General features: G+C 43.7%; 1 protein-coding gene across 2 annotated transcripts in view; it reads left to right on the top strand.

The window, feature by feature from the left end:
- The window catches only part of LOC145393865 (transducin beta-like protein 3), a 341,771-nt gene that overhangs the window by 95,979 nt on the left and 219,541 nt on the right, over positions 1-26,251 (top strand). For both annotated transcript variants that reach the window (XM_080267921.1, XM_080267922.1), the window contains exons 5-6: positions 4,379-4,555; positions 8,642-8,699. In XM_080267921.1, coding sequence (XP_080124047.1) covers positions 4,379-4,555; positions 8,642-8,699 — 235 coding nt within the window. The remainder of the gene's footprint in view (positions 1-4,378; positions 4,556-8,641; positions 8,700-26,251) is intronic.

The following is a 26,251-nucleotide window of genomic DNA, read 5'->3' as shown; positions in this document are numbered from 1 at the left end:
ATGCTCTTCTTCCATCTTTTACTCACAACTATACATACTCCTTCCATTGCCCTCTCATTCTCACCTACTTCTGCACATATACCCCATCCATACTTCCATTCTCTCACACTTTCTCCTCCCCATTTTGTTTCAGTTATTCCACATACATCCACCTTCGCACCCTCAAGCACCTAGACAATCTCTCTCTCTTTCATCTCATCATTCGCTCCCCTTACATTCCATGTTTCCATGTTCCGATAACCATGTCCTTTGTCCGGTCCTTGGTCGTCATCGTTTGATCAGTCCTTGTCCGAGGCTTATTGTTTGTTTTTTTTAGTTAGTTGTTTTCCGGGGAGGGGCAGTAACCCTCCGCCAACCCTTTTAGTCGCCTTTTACGACAAGCATGGATACTGGGGGACGCCCAATTTCCGGACATCCCCAATAACCGGACATTTTCGTCCTGGGATCCAATATTCCGGAAATGGGCCAAAAACTGCAAAAAATTCCGGGGGGGGGGGGGGATCTGACTTTTTTCCCACCTGACACCAGTCGGCGTCGGAATGTTGCCTTGTGTTTACATACAGTATTTGTATGTCGAAGTTTTGCTGTGCAGTACTGTATTTGTAAGTTATAACATTAAATAAACCTTCTAACCACTTAAAGTGCTTCATATTGATTACCAATGACAGATAACAGCAAAATACCACGTTTACGGAGTCTAGGGAGCAATATGGTTTCTGGACTATTCGCTGTCAAGCCAGTTCACTGTCACAACAATAACAACACAACATAGACTTTGATGGATCCCCCTGAAATATAGTTATTAAAGTATTGATTAATTAATAATAAGTATATTTATAAAAGTATTGATTAATTAATATAAGTATATTTGTATAATGACGGGGAGTCATCCAGGGTGCAAAATGTCCAGTCGGGGAATCGTTCATGTTTTGACGGGTAATTGACATGATTGCGAATTGTCTTGGAACCCACCAATCATGTGTAATTTATAACTGGTTACAAGGCTTTATTTAATGCTTTAACTTTCTGTAAGTGTTTTAACTTACAAGTGCATACCAGAATAGTAAATATTTAACTTACAAATACAGTACTGTGGAAAAGCAGTACAGCAAATATTTAACAAACAATTAAAAAAGGTAATAGTTTCACCCCTATCAGGAAACTGGTTATAAGACTTTATTTCTTGTTTGAATGGTATTTAATAATACTTTAACTTGCACATAAACTTACCAGAACAGTACTGTAAATATTTAACTTACAAGTACAGCACTGAGGAAAAGCAGTACAGCGAATCACATCACGTGATCAAAACAGACCGTGCGTGCTGAGCTGATGTTCGAGGATTTGGCCTTTCACAGGCCTCTCGCATAAATATATAGTTTACGTAATGGTTCTTTAATCTGACATTGTCTTATACATATCCATGCACTAACCGTGTATGATTGCGAGCGCGTTCGGTGAGAACGTGTTCGGAGCAAGTTTACTGTATATGTATTTCCACTTGTGTATATAATTAGTGAAAAATAGATGCTAGCTTTACGAATTTGGTAATGAAAGTTAAAAATGGTAATGAAAATTGAGGAGTTTGGTAATGTGGCCATTGCGATCTGGCAGCTCTGTTACCCCGCCATCATCAACAGTCACATCCTAACTCCGATCGAGAGCAGATGCTTATAGCAATGCAAGCCACAGGTGCTTGTTTTTTGTGAATAAACAGTGAATAAACTGCAATACCTCGCCACGAGAACACACAGGAATTTACAGTGTTGTGCAGTGTTAAGAAATTAGAATTGAGAGGTCAAAGGATTAACTGTGGACTGCAAACTGGCAGTTCAAACCAGTCCAGCAGCCAGGGACTTGTTGTAAGTACCCAGAATGTTTAATATTGTATAAACTCACCTCTAAAACCTCATTTTATAGTTCTTTTGCATTTATTTCAGTCTTTTATGTCCCTTATTGGTGTGATTTGGGTCTTAAATAGGTGCAATGCATGTCCAGAGGGAGTTGTATAGGTGTTTTTCTGAGGTAGGGTCCATAAGTACAAGTCCAGGAGGCTGGGGCCCAATATCCGGAGAGGACCACAATCCGGACATGCCTTTGGCTCTATTACATCGGATATTGGAGGAATTACTTATATATATATATATATATATATATATATATATATATATCTACTCGTATCTATCTATCTATTGCCAGACGCCTCAATCCCGTTTGGGGTGTCCACAAACAAATCGCCTCCAAGTCGCCCTGTCCCCCGCCATTTCACTGCCCTGCTCCCAACTCACACCCCCCTCTCTCATATACCTCTCCACCCCATTGCTCCATCTCATTCTCATCGTCCCCCTCCCTCTTCCCCCCTCCACCTCACTCACATACACTCTCTTCGTTAGTCTTTCACTCTCCATCTTCTCCACATGGCCAAACCACCTCAGTGTGTTCCTCATAACGCTTCCTATCACATCCACACCACAACGCTCCTTTATATCCTCATTCGTCAGCCTGTCTCTCCATGTGACTCCACAGGCTCCTCTTAAATAACTCATTTCCACTGCTCTCACTCTAGACTTGTGTCCTTCCAACAACGTCCAAGCTTCACTTCCATACGTTAGAGTTGGTATCACAATACTGTCATGTAGTAACTTTTTCATTTCCATGCTCACTTCCTTGTTTCTTATCACTGCTTTCAAGGAACCAGCAACCTTTCTTCCTTGTTGTACCCTTTCAAGCACTTCACCCTCCAAACTTCCATCCTTACTCATCACTACCCAAGTACTTAAATGTACTCACATTTTCCATTTCCTCACCATCCAACCTCACTGTACATTCATTGACTTCACCTCTCTCAAAGACCATCACTTTACTCTTCCTTACATTCACCTTTAGATTCCATTTCTTACACACTCTCCCAAACTCATCCACCAAGCCTTGCAGCTCCCCTTCGTCTTCACTCAACAACACAGTATCATCTGCAAACAACAGTTCAGGGAGTTTCCAAATACTATCCTCTCTCACCCTGCAGGGTCACTGCAACATCCACTGCCCTACCTTGTACCTCGTTTATTACCCCATCCATGTACAGATTGAACAACCATGGAAAAACCACATCCCTGTTTCAACCCAACCTTCAAAGAGAAAAGTTCACTCAGTTTACCATCCACAAGCACTGCAGCCTTAACACCATCATACATACTCTTCACAGCATTCAACATCTTTCCGTCTACTCCATATATTCTTAATACTTTCCACAGTCCTTGTCTATCCACCCTGTCAAATGCTTTCTCCAAATCCATGAAAGCCGCATACAACTTCTTTCCTTTCTCTAGAAACTTTTCCACTAAAGATCTAAGAATGAATATCTGATCTACACAACCTCTTCCCATCCTAAAGCCTCCCTGTTCTTCTCCAACTAATTCATCTGTTCTTTCTCTAACTCTGTCAGTAAGTATCCTACCATACACTTTTCCTATTATTGTAAGAAGACAAATGCACCTATGATTACCACACACTTTTTTTTCCCCTTTCCCTTTGTACAAGGGAATAATTATACCTGACTTCCAATCCTCCGGGACTCTACCTTCCTCCCAGGCCAATCAGCACATTTTCCACATCCATTCTACTAGTATCTCTCCCCCATGCTTCAGCATTTCACCACACACTCCATCAATTCCTGGGGCTTTCCCCGATTTAACTTTCTTCATTGCTTCCACAACTTCTATGCTACTGATTTCTTCCTGTCTTCTCACCTCCCTCCTTCTCCCAGCCATTCCCCAGCCACTTATACTCGCATTACTTCCATTCTCTATGTTCAACAATTTCTTAAAATGTTCACTCCATCTGTTCACTTTTTCTCCCTTCTCCACTAGTAATCTACCATTTTTATCTTTCACTCCCCTGCTAACTTTACTGCCACCCTGTCTTACTCTCTTCACCTCTTTCCAAAACATTTTCTTACAGTCCCTCCACTTTACACTCAATTTCCTTCCAAATTCCTCATCCACTCTCTTCTTACTCTCTCATACTAATCTTTTTACCTCTCTCTTCCTCTCTACATATAACTCTCTCTTCCACCTCTCAACTTCCTCCATGCCCCTATTTCTCATCCATTCATTGTATGCTTTCTTCTTTTGTGCCAGAGCCTGTCTCACCTCTTCATTCCACCACGCTGTTCCTTGCACCCCCCTCCGTCTTCTCTTCATCCCACACACCACATCACATGCTGCACATATTTCTTCTGTGAATATCATGTACACACCTTCCACGTCCCCCATCTGCTCCAATTCATATTTATCCAATCGTTCCTCCACTTCTTTCTTATATTCTGCCTTTTTCTCATAGAATTGCTTTGTTTTTAATTACAATTTAATTACATTTCAAGCATGGCCATATTCCACCCTGACTTGATGGAGAAGGCGCGTGTTTATGGTGCAGCTGGCAGCAATATATACATCTGGAGTCTGGAGGCTGGATCGTCATCACTTGATGCTTCACTTAGTGATCACCACTCGGCTGTCACTGCCATACAGCTCACACATGACCGCTCAAAACTTGTCAGGTAAGGTTTTTGGGACCCATTCAGTTGATGAAGAGGTACCTTTGAGTGGCTTTACACTGAGTGACAAACCAGTTGGTTTAGAAATTATATAATACAATGGGTGGTAATCATTTAGCTAACAAGTGAATGCCATATGTTGTACTGAGTGAAGGCATTGTAACCAGAACTGGCCCTTAAGGATTTAAATGTGAGGGGTGGTGTGTGGTTCCTTGCTCACATAATGCCACTTAAAGTACAGCTAACTGTTTACTTTTGCCCTTCTGGCCAGGATTTAGTAACCCAATCCTGAGCCCCATATGGCCCTTATGGGACAGTAAAATATTGGATTATTGTATATAGATTAGGTGGGGACACTCACCATCCACTCACCCAATGTAGTGCTGCCCTCGGGTGTCTGCCTTTTCCTCTCTTCCTTCCTTCTTTCCTTGCTTCCACATCTATCTTTTTTTCCTTCATTCTTTCCTCTTCCTTCTGTCTGTGGGTGACTGTACACTGAGTGACAAGCCAAAAGGTTTCCTGTACACCAGGAGACCATTTACTATGCTGGGTGGTAACCATATAACCAAGTTATGGCACCTGGTGGTTTAGTGGGTAATTAAGGTGCTCCAGTCAGATTGAGCCAGTGCAGATTTATTTCCAAGGGGTGGTTGGGGTTTATTTCTCACGTAATGCCATTCAGGGATGAGTGAGGCTGGTCACTCTCATCTTAAATATCAGGACCAACATGCCTAGCCCCGGGCTCCTACACTCCTCATTGGGCAACACTAGATTGGATGATGATGATGATGATGATATAGTTTCATTAGTACTGTTGTACAAGTGTCATCCTTTTCCACCTATGCATTAGCCTCTTCACTCAGGTGCCATATTTTCAATTTTCATGCTACTCTTCTCATAGTTTTATTCAGCTTAAGAGAGACTTTTCTAACTGAGGGGTTAGATACAGTCAGTCAGTCAGTCAGTTAAATGATAACATGCTTCCTCTTAATGAATCCCCATTTTTAGGTTTGCCATGGTACGGCTGATGCTTATATGGACTTGGAAATAAACCAAGTGCCAAAACCTGCAAATTACCTCCTAGTAGTTGCTGGATTATGTTAGGAAGAAAGAATCTTAGATACAGGTATGTGAAAATAATGTGCAATAGTGTCTCAGGTTGTACTTTAACTATGTGTATGTAGCTGAATATTTCCTACCACAGTGATGATTGTGTGACTGTACCAAACTTGCAGTCACTTTTCAAACTCATGATAGTATCTTCTGGCGTTGATGGTAGTCATCTATCCATTACCTATATGTAGTTTTCATAACCCCTTTATTGTTAGGAGGGCCATCATAAACTAAAGATAATTGTCAGAAGCAGCAAGAATAAAGCAAAGATTACATCCATGGGGTGAAGGGATTAATGTTGGGATGGTGATGGTGGTATAAATGCACTCAGTTCCACATTTAACTCCACTGTAGTTTCATCCTTTAAACCCAGTGATGTATTTTTTGTTTTATAATTTTTTACTTCAGCAAGCAGTTTCATTCAGCATTAGGTTGGGCCTTTAGTTATGATATGGTCTGTCTGGTTAGCTGAATAAAGTTGTCTGGAGGCTGGGGGAATAAACAGTATGGTGTGCAGTGTTTGATTATAGTAAGACTTCATGATGTCACCTTTATGATAGTCATTTATCCTATAGAGTCCACAGTGAGTTAAAGATAAATTGCTTGTTATCGTTCCATTGCTACCTGTAAAATTGAATTGCCAGTTCCCAATCAGTTGCAGTACAATTTGTTTGGGAAAACCTGTGATTGTTTGGAGCACATGATTGACATATAACAGTTGCTATAGAAAGAGTCCTTTTCCAGAACATAACAGTTTATTCACACATTTGGTGGATGTGCAATGTTAGGCCTGGGGGGGGGGATGGGGAGCTAGGTTTTATGGTGGAAGAGGTAAGAGGAAGGATGTCACTGGAGTATATTGGTGTTGTGATGAGGGGAGGTAGATTGAGATTGTATGGGCATGTGGAGAGGATGGGGGATGACAGTTGGGCGCAGAAAGTGAGAAGTGAGAATGTTGGGGGTAGGGTTATGAGAGGCAAACTGAAAATGACCTGGAACAAGGCCATAGAGTGCAACTTCAGGGATATGAGACTGAATAGAGAGGCTGCCAGAGATCAAGCAACGTGGAGTACCGCCATTAGGCTACCAAGGCCAATGCATGCAAGCATGCTGAAGCCTTTATAAATGAAACGAAATGAGAAACTGACAAATCAGGCATGAAAGTAACAGTGGAGCTTTAATGTGCATTTCTCAGTAATTTACCATAAACTTCATAGCACCAAAGTAAATAAATGAATTACAGTAATCCCTGTAAACCCCAGATGCCCAAGTCCCCGACACCCCAAGTCGCTTACATTTTGGGCTTGGGTCCTCGGGGGGGGGGGGGGGGGGGATCAATCCTACTTTGAATATGCCGTGCGGTGACGAGCAGCTGTATTTTGGCGCGTAGTTCCACCAACGTCTGCTAGAGCACCCCTTCCTCCCCAGTTCCTGCCTATCTACCGTAATGACTGCACGCTCATCGCCATGGCTCCCCACGTGCTTGCTTTTGTGAATAAACAGTGAATAAACTGCAATACCTCGCCACTAGACCACATGGAAATTTACAGTGTTATGCGGTGTTAAGAAATTAGAATTCAGAGTGCAAAGGATTAAGTGCAGAGTGCAACACTGAACAGAATGTTCAGTGTTAAACAATTATGATACACAGTGCAAAGGATTAAGTGCATCACAACACTGGATTACTGTACATGCTTCAAGTGCATCTTCACCACTGTCAGAGCCATAGAGGAGGCGGGTTAATCTCCGTTATGGCCATGGATGTGTCGTAAGTCCCCTGTACATTGCTAAATATTTCCATACTCACTTCTGATTTCTCAGTCTCTGGTTCCTTTTTGTTTATTTTATGGTTTCTGTCCCTTATTTGTGTGCATAATGCCTTAAATAGGTGCTTTGCATGTCTGGTAGGGAGTTATTTAGGTGGCTCTCAAAGCTAGGTTGGGTTGAGGTCTATAGGTACCTGTCCAGGGGCATTTTTCCCAAGTCCCGGACAAAACCAAGTCCTGGACATGCCTTTTGCTCTATTACGTTAGATCTTGGAGGGATTACTGTAAATAATTAATGTATAACAAGGATTTCTAGCTCTCCAGTATTGTGATATATTTATAGTTATTTCTTGATATCCTCAGATGATTATGTTAACTTAGGAGGATTGACATTTTGTAGTGGAGGGGTTAGATGTAGCCTTATCCTTTCATTACAGGAGAGCTCCCTTAACCCCTAAACTACGGGCATTAGAATGTTTTGACATGCCCAGGATGGGCATAATCGGCGGTTGTGGTATGGTGGGGAGTTTGAGGGGGTGGTGGTAGTGTTTGTGGGGGGTGAGGGATTGTGGTGTGGTGTGGGGGGGCCTGGATGCTTGGAGGAGGTGGGGGGTGGGTGTAGGAGGGTAGGATGGGGGTGGGGAGCGGTTGGGGTGGGGAGGGAGGTGGGGGGAAAGGGTGGGGATGGCATTAGGGTTTAGAGGGTGGGGGAGGGTAAGGGGATAGGGGGTTGGGGATGGTGGGGCTATGGGATGGATGGTAGGGGGTGGGGAGTGATGGGACGATGTTAGGGGAGTGGGGATGGGGAGGGTGAGGGTTTGGGGTGGTAGGGGGTCATGGGGAGTTGGGGGGTGGTGAGGGTTTGGGGGTGGGGGGATGAAGGTGCGGGTGGGTGGCAGATGGTGTGTGGGTTTGGTGGTTGGGGGATGGGGTGGTGGGGGGGCATGACTGCATACAGGGACACTCGTCTTTTTGGCCCTAATATTGGACAGCACATGTGGACACCTGTCTTTTAGGGGTTAAACTGACTAAAATTGTCAGATGGTGGCCAGATAAAAATGAAAAATAGCTTTATCATTGGGTTAAGGGGGTTAACAGACTTACAGTACTGGGATCGATATTGGTGCAAATCAGGTTATGTCATCAGGTGAAGGGGTTAACAGGCTTACAATGGTACCAGTTTTTAATCCTCAGTGTCTTATTTTCACAGCTGTGCTTTGGACCGGGTGATCATTCTGTGGGACCTTCAGACTTTCACCAGCATGAAGGTGAGTGGCCAGTTTGGGGGTGAGGTCCAGTCAGTCTGAACCCCACCATATTTATTTATATATTAATTTATGTACCCGGCAAGGACAGGTTTTCAGAAGTTTTCATTGTACAGTACAGTATATACTTTTTTACAATTATGACTGAGATGGAGTCTGGATTCTGGGCTTGAATTGTGAGTAAATGAGAGTCTGATCTAGTTAATGAGGAATCGTGTTCAGTAGTTCTCGCACAGTCAGAATTTTTTCTTGTTCTCAGGACTCAGCCCCACCCCATTCTTGGGTGGGCTGATTTGAGGTGGTGATGATTTGCTGTTAAGTTCTTCACTCTTGTCAAACATTAATTTCTTCACTCTAGTCAAACATTTGTTCATTTTATTTTTGCAACCCCCAGACAACTAAATTCACTGAGATCTCATTGTAGTCCAGTAAAGGGTTAGTGAAAGTTGTATCTAACTGTCTATGGTCACGGAGTGCGATTCTGAGCTTGTTATTATTGTACCCTGGCAACCTACCATTCAAAAATGCGTCTGGTTGCATGTATAGTATGAGACGCATGTGATTCGTGTATAATAATATTCGTGTATAATATATTTGTGCATAATAATATGATTCTTGTATAATATGATACGAAGTCGGACTCACTTTTGAATGCTAGGTTGCCAGAGTATGATAATGACAACCTCAGAGTCATGCGCCGCGACTATAGTGTGCTAAAGTTCCCTAAACTTAATTGATTTTATGTGTATGTTTGGTAGATGGGGCCACCCATCATCCACTCACTCAGTGTACGGATGCCATATGGTCTCTACAATGTGTGGCAAGCCAAATAGTTTTCAGTTCCCAGGAAACCATTTACTAAGCTGGGTTGTAACCATATAACTGGGGTTTTTGGCTGAGTTAAGTGTCCCCCAGATTCCCCTATCCAATCTCACTTAATCATGGCAAATGTTTCGGAGAGCCTCATAGGGCCCAATACCTGTCCAGGGCCCCAACCAAATGGGCGGATTCGGATGGCCATGTGAATCTGAGAGGTGTGAATGAGGAGTGCAAGAGGGTGGAAGTAGTGAATGTGTTCAAGAGTGAGATAAATCATGATGGTATTGTTTTCGTTTCGTTTTCTTTTTCGTTTTTAAAGGTTCCAACATGCCTGCATGTGTTGGCCTAGGTCACCTAATGGCGGCTCTTCACGCTGCACGATCCATTGCAGCCTCCCTGTTCAGTCCCTTAACCCTGAGGTCACACTTAATGACCTCATCCCATGTCTTTCTTGGTCTACCCCTCATAACCCCACCCCAATATTAACACTTCTCACCTTCCTCACCCAATTCTCATCCCCCATCCTCTCCACATGTCCAAACCATCTCAATCTACCTCTCCTCATCACAACACCTATACACTCCAGTCCCATCCTACCTCTCAACTCTTCCATCGTAAACCCAGCCCCTCCAGGCCTTGGACGCAGGGACGCACTGCACATCCACCTAATCATTGTCATTTCTGTACGTCTGATTCGGCGAATATCTTCCTCCTTCACTTCCCAGGTCTCACTACCATACAGCATTACACTCCTAACACATGCTGCATACAAAGACCCCTTAGCATGTAGGGAGAGTCCTCTCAATGTCAGGAGAGGCAAGAGCTCCCTGAACTTCTTCCAACCACTTCTCACCCTAGCCACAGAGCTAGCTCCAGCCCCACCTCCAGCACACAACATGTCTCCCAAATAACAAAACTCTTCCACACACTCAAGAGATTCACCAGCAAGTTCAATCCTTTCACGTCTGACAATCTCCACCTCCTCACCCCGACACGCCGTACACATAAAATCAGCATTATCTCGCAGTCTACCTCTGATACCACTACATCTCTTATGCACCCATTTATCACACACACCGCACAAGATGGAATTACTTCCCACGCCCTTGTGGCAAACTGCACATGGCCACTCTCCCTCGTCTTTGACAGTACCGCCACCAACCCTAGATATCATCACTTTTGTTTTATCTGCATTTACCCTTAAGCCCTTGTGCCCCATACCATCTCTCCACTTCCTAAACCTTTCCTCCACCTCCCTTTCGTTCTCTGCAATCAACACTAAATCATCAGCATACAACAACTCCCACAGGAGTCCGTTTCTAAAGTCACGTGAAAGGGCTTCAAGTACCATGATAAACAACATGGGACTCAAGACTGATCCCTGATGCACACTAACATTCACGGAAAACTCATCACTCAAATCTCCATTCACTCTTACCTGGGTGTCAGCACCCACATACATGGCCATAACCACCCTAACCAGCCACTCCTCCAAGCCAAGCTTTCTCATTGCCCACTTCACCACCTCTCTAGGGACTCTGTCAAAGGCCTTTTCCAAATCAACAAAAACAAAATAAAGATCCCTTCTCCTACCAATATATTTTTCCTGAAGCTGTCGAACAATGAATATAGCATCAGTGGTCCCCCTACCTGGCATAAACCCAAACTGCATCTCATCAATATTCACTCTTTCTCTAATCATACCTTCTAAAACTCTCTCCTTTATCTTCATCATCTGATCTAAAAGCTTTATACCTCTATAATTTCCTCTTTCCAGGGCATCACCCTTCCCTTTATACACATTTACAATTACACTCTTCAGCCAATCATCTGGGACAACACACTCATAAATAATCCTATTTATCAGGTCAGTGACTAAACTCACCCCTATATCTCCTGAGGCCTTCAACATTTTGGCAGTCAACCCAGACACACCTGCTGCCTTCCCCACCCTCATCCTGCCTATTGCCTCACTCACAGTAGCAGTATCAATCAAAGGCCAAGGGCTAGACACTGGATCTGCTGGCTCCAAACCTTCCCTATCCCAGTCAAACTCCTCATTCAACAACCAGTTATAATGCTCTCTCCATTCATCTTTAATATCCTCACTGTTCACCACTACCCTTCCTTCATCATTCTTCACACACTGCTCACCTATAATATCCTGATTATCCCTCTTCACTTGACCTGCCACCCTAAATATCATATTTTTCCTTTCCCCATAATTTAGGTTATCAAGTAATAGTCTCTGTGACTCAGACTTTGCCCTGTATACCTCTCTTCTAGCCCTACGCTTGGCAGCCAAATATTCCTCTTTGCCACCACCCTTCTTCCATTCCCGGAAAAGCCTTCTCTCCTTAACTGCAGCTTCTACACCCTCATCCCACCACCATATTACTTTATGTTTTGGTGGTCCTCTTATCCAACTGCATGTTACTGTACATCAGTAACTCTCAAGAAACTGTTCTTGAGGGCTCTGTACTGTTCATTAACGCCTCTGTCTACAGCTCCCTGTTCAGCCACCACTCTCTTCATCTCGCTATAGAAGGCATCCCTTACTACTTGGTTTTTCAGCATCCATATTTTCCTCCTAGGTACGTAAGTCCTCGTTTTCATCACTTGTTCTTTAAGCACCATATCACAAATCAATAATTTGTGTTGCTGCACACACTCCTCACATCCTATAACTTTAACATCCCTCACTAACCTCCTATCTGCCCTCCTAACCAGAAAATAATCTGTCTGACTGCTATTTCCCCCAGACTCATACGTAATTAACCTACTGTACTCCTTCATAACCTTGTGCTGCTTCACCTATATGACCATTTAAGTCCCCTCCCAAAATCACTATCTCATCATCCCGCATACCACCCACTACATGTATTAAATCATCCCAAAATCTATCTTTCTCTGCTTCACCCAATCCTGCCTGTGGAGCATATGCCGATATAATCGCAGCTATCTTTCTACCCAACAGAATTTTCACTACCAATATCCTATCGCTTACTCTCAAAACATTCATAACATATTCCACCCATTTCTCCGCAACCATCACACCAACACTTCCATATCCGTCTGTCCACCCCTGCCAAAACAACTAATAGCAACAGTCCTTCCCAACAATCTTTCTGGCTGATCCACCCCTGTACCAGTGTGAAACAAAAATGAAAGGGTGTGAAGTGGTGAAGTGGGAGGCTGTGAAATGTGTAAGATTGGGCATGAATTGGCAAAGAAGATGCAAGGAAGGAGTTGCTTTGTTGATGAATGAAGTGTTGGAGAGTGGAATGAGAGATTACAAATGTGTCAGCTCGAGGTGTATGTATGTCAGGTTCAAGTTTGAGAAAGTGAAAGTCGCTGTGATCATAGTGTATGCGCCATGTGATGATGGGAGCGAGAGAAAGACAGGTTTTGGGATGTGCTGGATGAAGTAGTGAGAGGAATGCCGAGGAGCTATAAATTGAGCATAATGGGTGATATGAATGGAAGAGTAGGCACTAGTCCTGGGGATAACATAATGGGTTGTAATGGAGTACCAGGAGAAAATAATAATGGGAAGTGACTGAAGGATGTGGATAGGAAGTTTTGCATTTGTAACTCGTATTTCAGACACAAAGAGGTACATAAATATACAGTACATGGTATAGAGGGAACGGTGATCGTGATGAAAGAAGCCTGATTGATTACGTGCTCGTAGAGAGGTCGATGCTGGGAATGGTTGCTGATACAAGGGCTGTAAGAGAACGATGTGGAGGTCTCAGATCATATGATTGTGGTATGCAAGGTCAACCTGAGGTAAGTGTGGTGGATCAGCAGAAAGAGGAGCAGCCAGGGAGAAAGACTGAAAGTTGAGAAGCAGAGGATCAAAGAAATGGCAGGTGAATACAGTTCCAAAGTAGGGGAGGAGTTAGAATCATTGAATTGGAATGAAATGGATCTGGACAGCCTGTGTAATGCAGATAGAGATTGCTTAGTTAGAAATGCTAAAGTGGTGTGTGGTGTGGCAAGAGTAACGACAAAGAAGAAAGGTACGGCATGGTGGGATGAGGAGGTTAAGAGGGCACTGGAGGAAAAGAGTAAGAAGTAGCTGGAGTGGTTACAGGACAGGGGTTCAATTGAAATAACTGAATTTATTATGAGCAAGAAGCACGTAAAGAGACTAGTGAAGAGGAAAAAGGAGGAGGTAAATGATGATCTATGAAGAAAAATGGATGCAAAGTACAGTACTCTGAATATACAAAGTTATTCTGGAAAGACGTGCGGAAATGTATAAATGCAAGCAGAAAGAAATGTGGAGGTGTGATGGATGCAGGTGGTAGACTATTAACCCATGAGGATGAAGTAAGAATCCGATGGAAAGAATATTTTGAAAGCTGTGATGCATGGCAATAGAGAGAGCAGAGCCACTGTAAACTTGATTAGTTTTGGGGGTGTACAGAGAAGGAATGCAGTGGTAGGAAATGTGACACTTGCAGAGGTGAAGAGTGCTGTGAAGTGGCTGAAAAATGGGAAAGCAGCTGGGGTTGATGAGATGTAAGCGAGATGCTTAAGTGTAGTGGAGAGAGTGGAATGAAGTGCTTGTTGGAGATATGTAGGAAGGCATGGATGAGTGAAACTGTGCCAGCAGAGTGGAAAAAGGCTGTTTTTGTACCCCTGTACAAAAATAAAAGTGAGTGCAAGAATTATTATGGCATAAGTTTATTGCGTGTGGTAGGGAAGGTATATGGAAGAACTATTATAGAGAAAGTAAGAGAGATATCGAATTCCTAGTGAGTGGTGAACAGGGTGGCTTTAGGAATGGCAGAGGATGTGTGGATCAAATATTTACAGTGAGACAGATAGTGGAGAAGGCATGCGAGAAGGACTATAAGGTGTTTATGGCATTAATGGATCTGAAAAAACCATATATCAAAGTAGACAGAGGAGTGTGGAAGGTTTTGTGCGTGTACGGTGTAGATGGTAAGCTGCTAGTTGCCGTCAGGAGTTTTTATGATGGTAGTGATGCACTTGTAAGGGTTAATGGGCAACTAAGTGAATGGTTCACGATTGGTGTGGGTGTGTGACAGTGTTGTGAGATGTGCCCATGGTTGTTAAATATATATATGGATGGGGTGATGAGAGAAGTAAAAACACGAGTAATGGAGAGAGGGATGGCGTTGGTAATGAATGGTGATGGATGGAACATTTCAAATTTGTTGTATGCTGATGATGCAGTATTGCTTGCAAGTACCGGACAAGAACTGGGTAGGCTAGTGTCGAGTTTTGCTGATGTTTGTGTGTGTCGTACCTTGAGAGTACATGTAGAAAAGAGTAAAGTGATGGTTATTGAGAGAGAAGGTGACTCCCAGTACGATGTAACAGTGAATGGAGAGAGACTGGAGTTGGTGAGAGAGTTCAAATACCTGGGTACAGTGGTAGAAAAGAGGAAAATGAGCAGGGGAAGTGGAAAGTAGAGTGACATAAGGAAGTAAAGTAGCTGGTGCAAAGAAAGCCTTGATAAGAAACAGAGGCTTTTTGAGTGCTGCAGCTGCACGAGGCCTGCATGAAGGAGTGTTGGTTCTACCTTTAACATATGGATGTGAGACTATGGTGTGGCATGAAAATGAAAAGTCAAGAGTAAGAGCAGTGGAGATGGGATTGGTGAGGAATGTATTTGGAGTACAGAGGGTGGATAGGATACAAAATAATGTGATTCGTGAAAGATGCGGAGAGGGGAAGTCGGTGGACATCAAAATTGAAGAGAGTGTACTGAGATGGTATGGTCATGTGGAGAGAACGAATAACAATAGAGTGGTCAAAAAGGTATATCTGAGCGAATTTGAAGGAGGGAGGAGGTAAGGTGGGCCAAGGAGAAGGTGGAGAGATATGGTGGATGAGTGTGTGAGGAAGAGAGGTTTGGAAATTGGTGAGGCTAGGGAACTGACAAGAGATCAAGCTGGCTGGATGAATGTTGTGAGGAGAAGCGCATGATCAGCGATTTTGGCACCCCTTTTTAACGTGGCAGCATCTAGATTGATTCTGTCGGATACGATTATGTAAAGCTACGAAACGTGATGAATGTTTTTGGCGTATCCGATACAGCCAGGATTCTGGGGGCTTGAATGATGAGTGAATGGAAGTATGGCCCATTGGATTGGGCAAATTTGGGCTGTCTGGACATTCCTACTCCTCACCTTGCCCTAGGATGGGAACAGAGGTCCGAATGATATATACAGTAATCCCTCTACTATCCGATGCAATAGAGCCAAAACCATGTCCGGAAAATTGTCCCATCCGGAAAGTGGGCCCCAGCCTCCTGAACCTGTACTTATGGACCCTAACCTACCCTGATTCAGAAAAACACCTATACAACTCCCTACTAGACATGCATAGCACCTATTTAAGACCCAATTCACACCAATAAGGGACATAAAAGACTGAAATAAATGCAAAAGAACCAGAGAATGAGATTTTAGAGGTGAGTTTATACAATACTGTATTAAACATTCTGGGTACTTACAAGTCCCTGGCTCCTGGACTGGTATTTATGGACCCTAGCCTAGCCTAACTCAGAAAAACACATCCCTACTGCACCTGCATAGCACCTAAGACCCTATTTACACCAAGAAGGAACATTAAAGAGTGAAATGAGGTTTTAGAGGTAAGTATGGAAAATACAGTACAATATGAAACATTCTGGGTACTTACAACAAGTCCCTGGCCATCTCGATGAATAACCCGTCTCCTCTCAGACTCTGACAGTAATAAGGAGTACCCGATGCACCTGCAGTACACTGTACATGAAGTCTTGCGCTGAACTTAGCCATTTGCACTCAGAATTCCATGCTCTTAACACTGCGCACTCTGGTCTTACTTGCACTCCATTGCACCTTAATGAAATAAGTGTTGCACTCTGCACTTAAGTCTTTGCACTCATAAATCCATTTTCGTAACACTACCACTGTTTTTTTTTCACTGCCCAACACTGTAAATTCCCATGTGGTCTAGTGGCGAGTTCCTGCTGTTTATTCACTGTCAGAGTCTGAGAGTAGTTGATGTAGGTGGCCTAGAGATGCGTCGCTGGGATGTGGTGATGGACTACCCACTGCAGACAACTCTGAAGAGAGACGCAAACTCACGTCCAGTGGTGACTCAACTGTGGCTGATGTGCTGGGCTGTGGCCCGGAGGATGAGGGCCTATCTTGGGGAGGCAATGATGTGGAGCCAGGGCTGGGCACAGCGGGGGTCACGGGTCTGAAAGAGCTGTCAATGGTTGATTGATGCAAGGAATGATGATTTTGGTGATTAATTATGCGCTGCCTGAAAGCGCGCACTTCCTCCACAAGTCCCAAGGGCCCCATCTCCCTGTCGCAGTCCGGGTGCTCCAGGTAGTCGAGAACGAACTTTATGTGTTCCCGGAGTGCGCTCAACTTGGGGATGGTTGGAGTAGTGTCACACTTAGAGGAGTCCGCATTATCGTCGCCGTCCTCATCGGAATCTTCAAGCTGAGTACTGACACCTGCAACTGAAGATGCGATCTCAATATCAGACAATGTCTGATTCCCAGGATCGCCTTTGTCGTCATCCAACCACTCAAGCACTTTGTCCACATCAACATCGTCGCCGTGCACACGTAGACGTGAATGGAAGTCATCCACATCAAAACCTATGAAATCGTGATCCACATCTGTTCTGAGAAGCAGACGAGACCAACCATTTTCTAGAGTCTTGACAGGGACTTACTTCCATGCACTGGCCCAGTTGTAGATTGCAGACTTGATGTTGTAGCAACGAAGGTTTTCCAAAGTCTGCTGGCCTCGTGTGTCCTGTCCCTCCCTGTGCTTGTCCTCATCCTTGAGAACAACCATCACCTCATCCATGAACTTCTTTCGGTACAGCCTCTTCGTTGCCACGATCACTCCTTGGTTCATTGGTTGGATGAGAGCAGTTGTATTAGGTGGCATAAACATGCACCTAATGCGCCCATTCTCAGCCACCAAGTCCTTGTCACACGGGTGGGCAAGTGCATTATCGAGGAGAAGGAGGGCCTTTACCTGGTCGCGCGGGATTCCCAGTGTCTTCATCTGGTAATGGATGACCACCTTGACAAAATGGCGGTGGAACCAGTCTTTGAAGATCTGGGCAGTGAACCCTTCCTTCAATGAATGGTACCAAACGACAGGAAGGACATCCATCACCCCACGAAGTCACCGAGGCTGCTTTGCTCGGCCAACAATAACGGGCTTAAGCCGGTGAAATGCCGTTAGCATTGGCACAACACGAAGCAGATATCCGTTGCCAGGAGAGCTTGCAGCCAGGTACAAGCTTCTCCATCTCCTTGGCTAGAGTGTTCGTTGGGAAAGAGCGATAGAATAAACCAGTTTCGTCAGTGTTGTAGACTTGACCTAGAGTGAGGCCCTCCCTGTCGATCAAGCCCTTCACCCTATGCCGAAACTCGTCTACTCCATCCTTGTTGGCGTCCAAAGCTTCACCATGAGACTTACGGTTGATAAGGCCATGTCGTAACTTGAACACGAAGAGCCAACCTTCGGATGCCTTGAAGTCTGGGGTGCCGTGAAGCCTTGCGAACTTCTCAGCAGCAACCTTTAGCTCTGTGCCACACATCAGCACACCAGCGGCATGTTGCTGTCGATACCAAATCAACGTGCAAGGAGACAGTGCAGAGGAGCAGTGATCTATGAAATAGTGATGGAAAAGAGTTATACAGTAGAGGCAACAATGCAGTGAAGAGACTTTAGTTGAAGAGAGCCAGTGAGAGGAGTAGAGTGAATGAGATGAAGAGCCTTTGACTCCACCTTGTTGAGAGGAGCTGTATGTGGGGATCCTCCTTCCACATGAGAGTTGTACTCTATGCAGGGGCAAATAAAGCCTGTGTATAAAGTCAACAACTATGCAGAGGAATTTGGAATGAATTTGAGTGCAAAGTGGAGGGACTGTAAGAAAATGTTCTGGAAAGAGGTGAAGAGAGTTAGACAGGGTGGAAGTGAGGTTAGCAGGGGAGTGAAAGATAAAAATGGTGGATTACTAGTGGAGAAGGGAGAAAAAGTGAGCAGATGGAGAGAACACTTTAAGGAATTGTTGAACATACAGGATGGAAGTAATGTGAGTATAAGTGGCTGGGGAATGGCTGGGAGAAGGAGGGAGGTGAGAAGACAGGAAGAAATCAGTAGGATAGAAGTTGTTGAAGCAATGAAGAAAGTTAAGTTGGGGAAAGCCCCAGGAATTGATGGAGTGTGTGGTGAAATGCTGAACCTTGGGGGAGAGATTGTAGTAGAATGGATGTGGAAGATGTGCAGATTGGCCTGGGAGGAAGGTAGAGTCCCGGAGGATTGGAAGTCAGGTATAATTATTCCCTTGTACAAAGGAAAAGGGGAAAAAGAAGTGTGTGGTAATCATAGGGGCATTTGTCTTCTTAGTATAATAGGAAAAGTGTATGGTAGGATACTTATTGACAGAGTTAGAGAAAGAACAGAGGAATTAGTTGGAGAAGAACAGGGAGGCTTTAGGAAGGGAAGAGGTTGTGTAGATCAGATATTCATTCTTAGATCTTTTGTGGAAAAGTTTCTAGAGAAGGGAAAGAAGTTGTATGTGGCTTTCATGAATTTGGAGAAAGCATATGACAGGGTGGATAGACAAGGATTGTGGATAGTATTAAGAATATATGGAGTAGATGGGAAGTTGTTGAATGCTGTGAAGAGTATGTATGATGGTGCTAAGGCTGCAATGCGTGTGGATGGTGAACTAAGTGAATTTTTCTCTTTGAAGGTTGGGTTGAAACAGGGATGTGGTTGTTCCATGGTTGTTCAATCTGTACATGGATGGGATAATAAAAGAGGTACAAGGTAGGATAGTGGATGTTGGAGTGGCCCTGGTGAAAGAGGATAGTGTTTGGAAACTCCCTATACTGTTGTTTGCAGATGATACTGTATTGTTGAGTGAAGACGAAGGGGAGCTGCAAGGCTTGGTGGATGAGTTTGGGAGAGTGTGTAAGAAACAGAGTCTATAGGTGAATGTAGGGAAGAGTAAAGTGATGGTCTTTGAGAGAGGTGAAGTCAGTGAATGTACAGCGAGGTTGGATGGTGAGGAATTGGAAAATGTGAGTACATTTAAATACTTGGGTAGTGTGTTGAGTAAGGATGGAGGTTTGGTGGGTGAAGTGCTTGAAAGGGTACAGCAGGGAAGAAAGGTTGTTGGTTCTTTGAAAGCAATGATAAGAAACAGGGAAGTGAGCATGGAAGTGAAAAAGTTACTACATGACAGTATTGTGATACCAACTCTAACGTATGGAAGTGAAGCTTGGACGTTGTTGGAAAGACACAAGTTAAGATTGAGAGCAGTGGAAATGAGTTATTTAAGAGGAGCCTGTGGAGTCACATGGAGAGACAGGCTGACAATTGAGGATATAAAGGAGCGTTGTGGTGTGGATGTGGATGTGATAGGAAGCGTTATGAGGAACACACTGAGGTGGTTTGGCCATGTGAAAAGGATGGAGGGTGAAAGACTGATGAAGAGAGTGTATGTGAGAGAGGTGGAGGGGGGACGAGGGAAGGGGAGGTTGAGGATGAGATGGAGGGATGGGGTGGAGAGGTATATGAGAGAGGGGGGTGTGAGTTGGGAGCGGGGCAGTGAAATGGCTGGGGACAGGGTGACGTGGAGGCGTTTTGTTTGTGGCCACCCCAAGCGGAATTGAGGCGCCTGGCAATAGATAGATAGATAGATAGATCGTTAATCTTGAGAGCTAAAATTTTTGTCCTACAGATGTCAATCTTTCTACTGTCGTTTGCAACAAACTGCATGTCCGTAGGTAATCCAAGCATAGAGAACAATTTGAGAGAATACAAGGTGTGTTTTGACTCTCTGATGCAGGAAATAGCCCTGGGAGGTGGAAATTTCCACCAAACCACAAGATTTTTTCCATACAAAATAGGGTTACAGCCATGTTACCTCATCACAGTAATTGCAATAACAATAAAAATGGAACACATCAAGCCTGTCTCTCATGATATTGTTACAATATTCCAGTGTTTACGTTAGACTGTAGTGAAACAGTAACGATGTGAGGAAAATCAATACAAACTTTATCAAACTTCATGTATGACTTTTATGACCACTTACTTTTATAAAGCATACTGATATAATGTCATGAGTCATTTCATAGCATAGCAACATAGTTTGCAGCCTCAGAAATGTTCACCAGCTAATGCGCTTAGCATCATGACTTCTTTGATTATCGCAAAAATATCACTAAATCACATGTATTTCATCACAATAATTCACAATATACAGCTACTGCAAATTGACTTAGGACCTCCCCCCACAATTTATTAAAAAATAGAAAAAATAGTATATCACAATGTTTGTTCATGAAATGCCATTCATTAATATGAAATCATGTTTCCCTTGTTTTTTGGGATCAGTTGGATGCGTTTTAGCATGGAATCACTTAGATCTCTAAAATAATCTAAGGACATTTCTTTGCACCAAACATTTGTCAGTTCAGTCCTGAGGTTGACCAGATTGGGTGTCTTCTTCTCTGCCTGCCATGATTTTCTTCATCTTTGCCCAGCAGTTTTCTGTCGGATTTAGATCCGGACTGTTGCCAGGCCAGTCAAGGACCTGAATCCGATTATCCTGAAGCCATTTTGTCACCTTTTTTGACTTGTGACATGGAACTGAATCGTGCATGAAAAAGTTGCACCCATGAACAGCAAAAAAGTTTAACAAATGATCTTTCAGAACTTGAATGTACCGGCCACCATTCAGCATCATGTTCTTAGGAAGAAAGTAGAGGTCTCCCTTTCCCATATCACCTGAGAAACATCCCAGTACCATTACTGATTGTGGGTGCTTAACAGTCGGCACCATGTAAGCAGGGTCATATCAGTCGGTAGAGAGGCGGCCTGCAGTCCTAATGGACCTAGGATCGAATCCCGGCTGAGGCAAGGAACAGTTTAAGGATATGAATTTCTTAAAAAGCAGACTTTCCTGATCTACCAGATGACCTGCTGACATGTCGTAAAAATACCCCCGCTAATACCAATTCACCAGTCCTGTATGAGACAGCCCTCGCATGTATTCAATGTGGACTGTGGGTGTTAGCGCCGAAGTGTTGACATGTGGAGGTGTAGGAGGACTACTGGGCCTTGGGACAGGTCACTGCCCCCGAGAAATAGGCCTTGAAACCTTTGCCCAGAATCGATTACTTAAAAAAAAAAAAAAAAAAAAAAAAAAAAAAAAACTATGGGAGGCAAGGTGATGAACCTTGGCAGAACACACCTGGAACACTTGAAATGTGCTTTCATCAGAAAACATAACTTTTCTCCACTCATCTGATGTCCATCCAGTGTGCATACATCTTGGCAAACTGAATGCACTGCTACTTCATGAGGTCAGTGAGAAGCGGTTTCTTGGCTGCGGTGTGGCTTGGCAAACCCAGCTCCTTCTGCAAGCTGTGTTGGATAGTTCGAATTGAGACCTCTTGTAATGGTTGGGGATACATTCTCTTCAATTCTGCTGCTGTCAGTTGAGGATTGATTACTTCCCTCTTCAGATGCGTATCTGTACCTCTGGAAGTCGTCCTCTTCTTTCCACCGACAGCCCTCGCATGTATTCAATGTGGACTGTGGGTGTTAGCGCCGAAGTGTTGACATGTGGAGGTGTAGGAGGACTACTGGGCCTTGGGACAGGTCACTGCCCCCGAGAAATAGGCCTTGAAACCTTTGCCCAGAATCGATTACTTAAAAAAAAAAAAAAAAAAAAAAAAAAAAAAAAAAAAATGGGAGGCAAGGTGATGAACCTTGGCAGAACACACCTGGAACACTTGAAATGTGCTTTCATCAGAAAACATAACTTTTCTCCACTCATCTGATGTCCATCCAGTGTGCATACATCTTGGCAAACTGAATGCACTGCTACTTCATGAGGTCAGTGAGAAGCGGTTTCTTGGCTGCGGTGTGGCTTGGCAAACCCAGCTCCTTCTGCAAGCTGTGTTGGATAGTTCGAATTGAGACCTCTTGTAATGGTTGGGGATACATTCTCTTCAATTCTGCTGCTGTCAGTTGAGGATTGATTACTTCCCTCTTCAGATGCGTATCTGTACCTCTGGAAGTCGTCCTCTTCTTTCCACCGCCATGCTTGTGCTCTGGTATGACATCAGGTGGCAGGCTGCGCGCTGCAGCAAAAATCTTCATGATGGTCGACTTTGTGTGTCCAATATGTTCACAAATTGTGTTGATAGGGATATTATCCTGCCTTGATGCAATGCTACGGATCCTCTCATCCCTTGAGCAGTACTTTCCAGGCATGACAACTCGACTCTAGGAAAATAACAGGCCAAACACTAATGCATACAAAAAGAGAGGGGGGTGCAAGCTCAGAGTGATGGGAACACATACTCCCACTCTCACTTTGGGACAATGTTTCACCACCTCCCGCCAACACCAGAGGAGTTGCCAGTTACTTCTTGCCCAAAAAATCACCTGGTAGAGGTGGAAACACAAAGCAAAGGTAGACAACTCTCACGTAGCAATTCTGCGTGTGTAGATCCTAAGTCAGTTTTCGGTGGTTGTAATATAAAATAATACTTTCAGCCACTCGTATGATTTCAGTGCGTATTGCTCTGTATTATTTACGAGAGAGAAGGGGAGGGGGAGGGCAGCAAACCAGTTTAGACCAGCTCTTCAAGGGGTTCGTGAGAGAGTGGGGGGGGGGGGAGGGCAGCAAACTGGTTTAGACAAGATCATCAAGGGTGTATGTATGTATACTATTATTTAGTACTAGGGTAATTGTCAGTATTTAAAAGTTTAACCCCTATAGTTGGAGTCAGTCATCCACCAGATGAATTTTTCCCCATTATGTTTATCAATTAGTGCGATATCAAATAGTGCTCGCTTGCACATCCACCATATAGGTTCATTAATTGGGACCAAGATATCGTTACAAACAATACACTAATAAGGGCAAGAAAAGCTATCAGAACAGTTAAAATTTTCACTTTACCTGTTCTCGGCGATGGGAGGAAGGTCATTAGGTTCATCAGGCGTTTCAACCGTTACCAGCTAATTTCATATTAGCCAGTGACGGAGGCTCTCACACACAATGCTTTGATATGATCAACCAGTCATGGAGCTTTCCCTTTGTATCAGTTGGTAAACACAACAAAGCCCTTCGCCACCAAGATTGTAAAGGAAAACATGGAAGAAAGGAAATACTCCCAGCCTGCCCTAACTTTTCCCCTGATGAATTAATGGCATTAATAAATCTATCTATCTCTATCTGTTGTGTGATGCCATAATCCTATAAGGGGTGGCCATTTGACTTTGAGTTATTTGTTTTACGGGGAGGGGCACTAATAAATGAAGTGGCTAAAAGGAAAAGTGTTATATTTGATTCACTGGGTAATGCAATCACTAACACAGCCATGAACTGTGCCTGGGATAATGTTACATTTGCAGTGAACAGTGTCAACAGAGTCCAGCGAGATAAAATGCCTTGGTGAATCTGGCCCCGGTACTGTATCCACTAGCGGATATTTAAAACCGTTTATGTTATTTCCACCCCCGGATATTGAAAACTGTTTATGTTATAAACGCTGATGTTAAGAGATGACTGTACTCTCAGCAAAAGTATGCAATATACACAAATGGTTATTGCAAGCTATTTAACCAACACTCACCCTACATCATACCACAGTCGGATTGTTTTTATGTTTTAATTTGGATGTTATATAGCTTTTCAAAAGTTGCGTGGGGAACGTTACTGCGATGCTACTCCCTCTTGTAGTTGGCATAAGTAATTTCAGTAAGTCAGTGATTTGACTGGTTCAGTCAGGGAGTGCTTCATGTCAATAAATTGTCAATAGATAAGGATCATAACCATACCCGCAGATTTGATTATTGCTAATAACTGCTGTGCTGCTAAGGAAAATGTGACCGAGACACACTCTGCCGAAAAAGTGAGAAACGCTACTTGTGCAATTTTTTATTGAAGTATGATTATACAGTCAACTCTTATTATGGTTACAGTAACTGCAGTATATCACAAGCATAAACAAAATGTGTACTGATGTGAAATATACATAATACACTAACCAGAAAGTGGTTGATGGGGGTGTTCACCATCCACTCAGTCGATGTAGTTCTGCTCTTGGGTGCCTGCCCTTTCCTCTCCTCCTTCTTCATTCCATCCTTCCCCCTCTGTCTTTCCTTCTTTCATTCTTTCCTCTTCCTTCTGTCTACGGATGACTCTACACTGACTGACGAGTCAGATGGTTTCCTGTACACCAGGAAGCCATTTACTGTGCTGGGTGGTACTGTAACCATTCATTCATCATTCGTTAATCATCCAACCCGGTGTTGCCTCATGAGGAGCATAGGAGCCTGGGGCTAGGCAAGTTGGTCCTGACATTTAAGATGACAGTGACCAACCTCACTTATCCTTAAGTGGCATTATGTGAGCAATAAACCCCAACCATCTCTTGGATATAAACCTGACTAGGTTCAGTCTGATTGGAGTCCCTTAGTTACCCATTACACCACCAGGTGCCCATTTTGGTTATAAGGTTACCACCCAGTGTAGGAAATGGTGTCCTGGTGTACAGGAAACCATTTGGCTTGTCACTCAGTGTAGAGTCATCCATAGACAAGGAAGAAGACAGACTGAAGGAAAGAAAGACAGGAGAGGAAGGAAGGAAGAGAAAAAGGCAGTCACCCGAGAGCAGTACTACATTAAGTGAGTGGATGGTGAGTGCCCCCACCTACTACAAGTCCATATAACCAAATTATGGCACCTGCTGGTTTAGTGAGCAGTTAAGGCATTCCAGTTGGATTGAACTGGTGCAGGTTTACAGGTGGCTGGGGTTTACTGATCATGCTTTGCCACTCAGGGTTGTGTGAGGCTGGTCACTCTCATCTTAAATGTCAAGACCAACATACCTTACCCCGGGCTCCTGCGCATCTCGTAGGCCAGCACTGGATTAAATGATGAATGAAAGAATGAACTAACCATAGGACAATACCTGTTTAACCCCTAGTATACGCAATTCAATTAACCGAACTTCCCTGAAAACCTGTATTTGGAGCCGATTTTTCAGCTCTTACGAAGTAAAAAGTTTTATGCCAGAGGTTTAGAGCTTGAATTTACATATCTTATGCTGCAAACCAGAGCATTTTAGACCAACTGGTTCATAAGCTATAGCCTGTCAAAGTTGAAAAAAGTTACCCTTCCTGGCAGGGCGACTCCAGTTCTCTATGCGCTCCCACCCTATCTCACCCTCATTCCTCCCCTCTCTTTACCTTCCTCACCCACTCCCATCAATCCCCCCTCTCTTTCTCCCCTCCCTCCTCCCCATCTACGCCACCCTTCAGAATTTTCCAGCTCAATTTTTTATTTTTCAACCAATAGCATGCAAAATAATTATGTCGATGTTCCTCACTTACTCCCAACACTTCTCCCCTCCCCACCTTCCCTACCTCCGTCCCCTTCCCTCATAGCTGTGTAGCTGTCAAAATAAAAAAGAAATTGAGCCAAAGCATGCAAATCCTTTTTGTGGTGTTAAACACTCCAGCATCCCCTCTCCCCTCTCCCCTTTTCCCCATCCCTTCCCCTCAGAGCTGTCAGATCAAGTAGCTGTAAGAATTTCAAGGGGAAAAAAAAGCTAAAGCATGCAAAATAATAATAATGGTGTAAGAGAAAGACAAACACACAAATACACAATTTATTAATATAAAAAACGAACATTA

Source organism: Coenobita brevimanus, chromosome 25 (assembly GCF_032717465.1).
Source record: "Coenobita brevimanus isolate Jiangsu-jjx chromosome 25, ASM3271746v2, whole genome shotgun sequence".
Lineage (NCBI taxonomy): Eukaryota > Metazoa > Arthropoda > Malacostraca > Decapoda > Coenobitidae > Coenobita > Coenobita brevimanus.
This window is presented reverse-complemented; position numbering and strand designations above follow the sequence as displayed.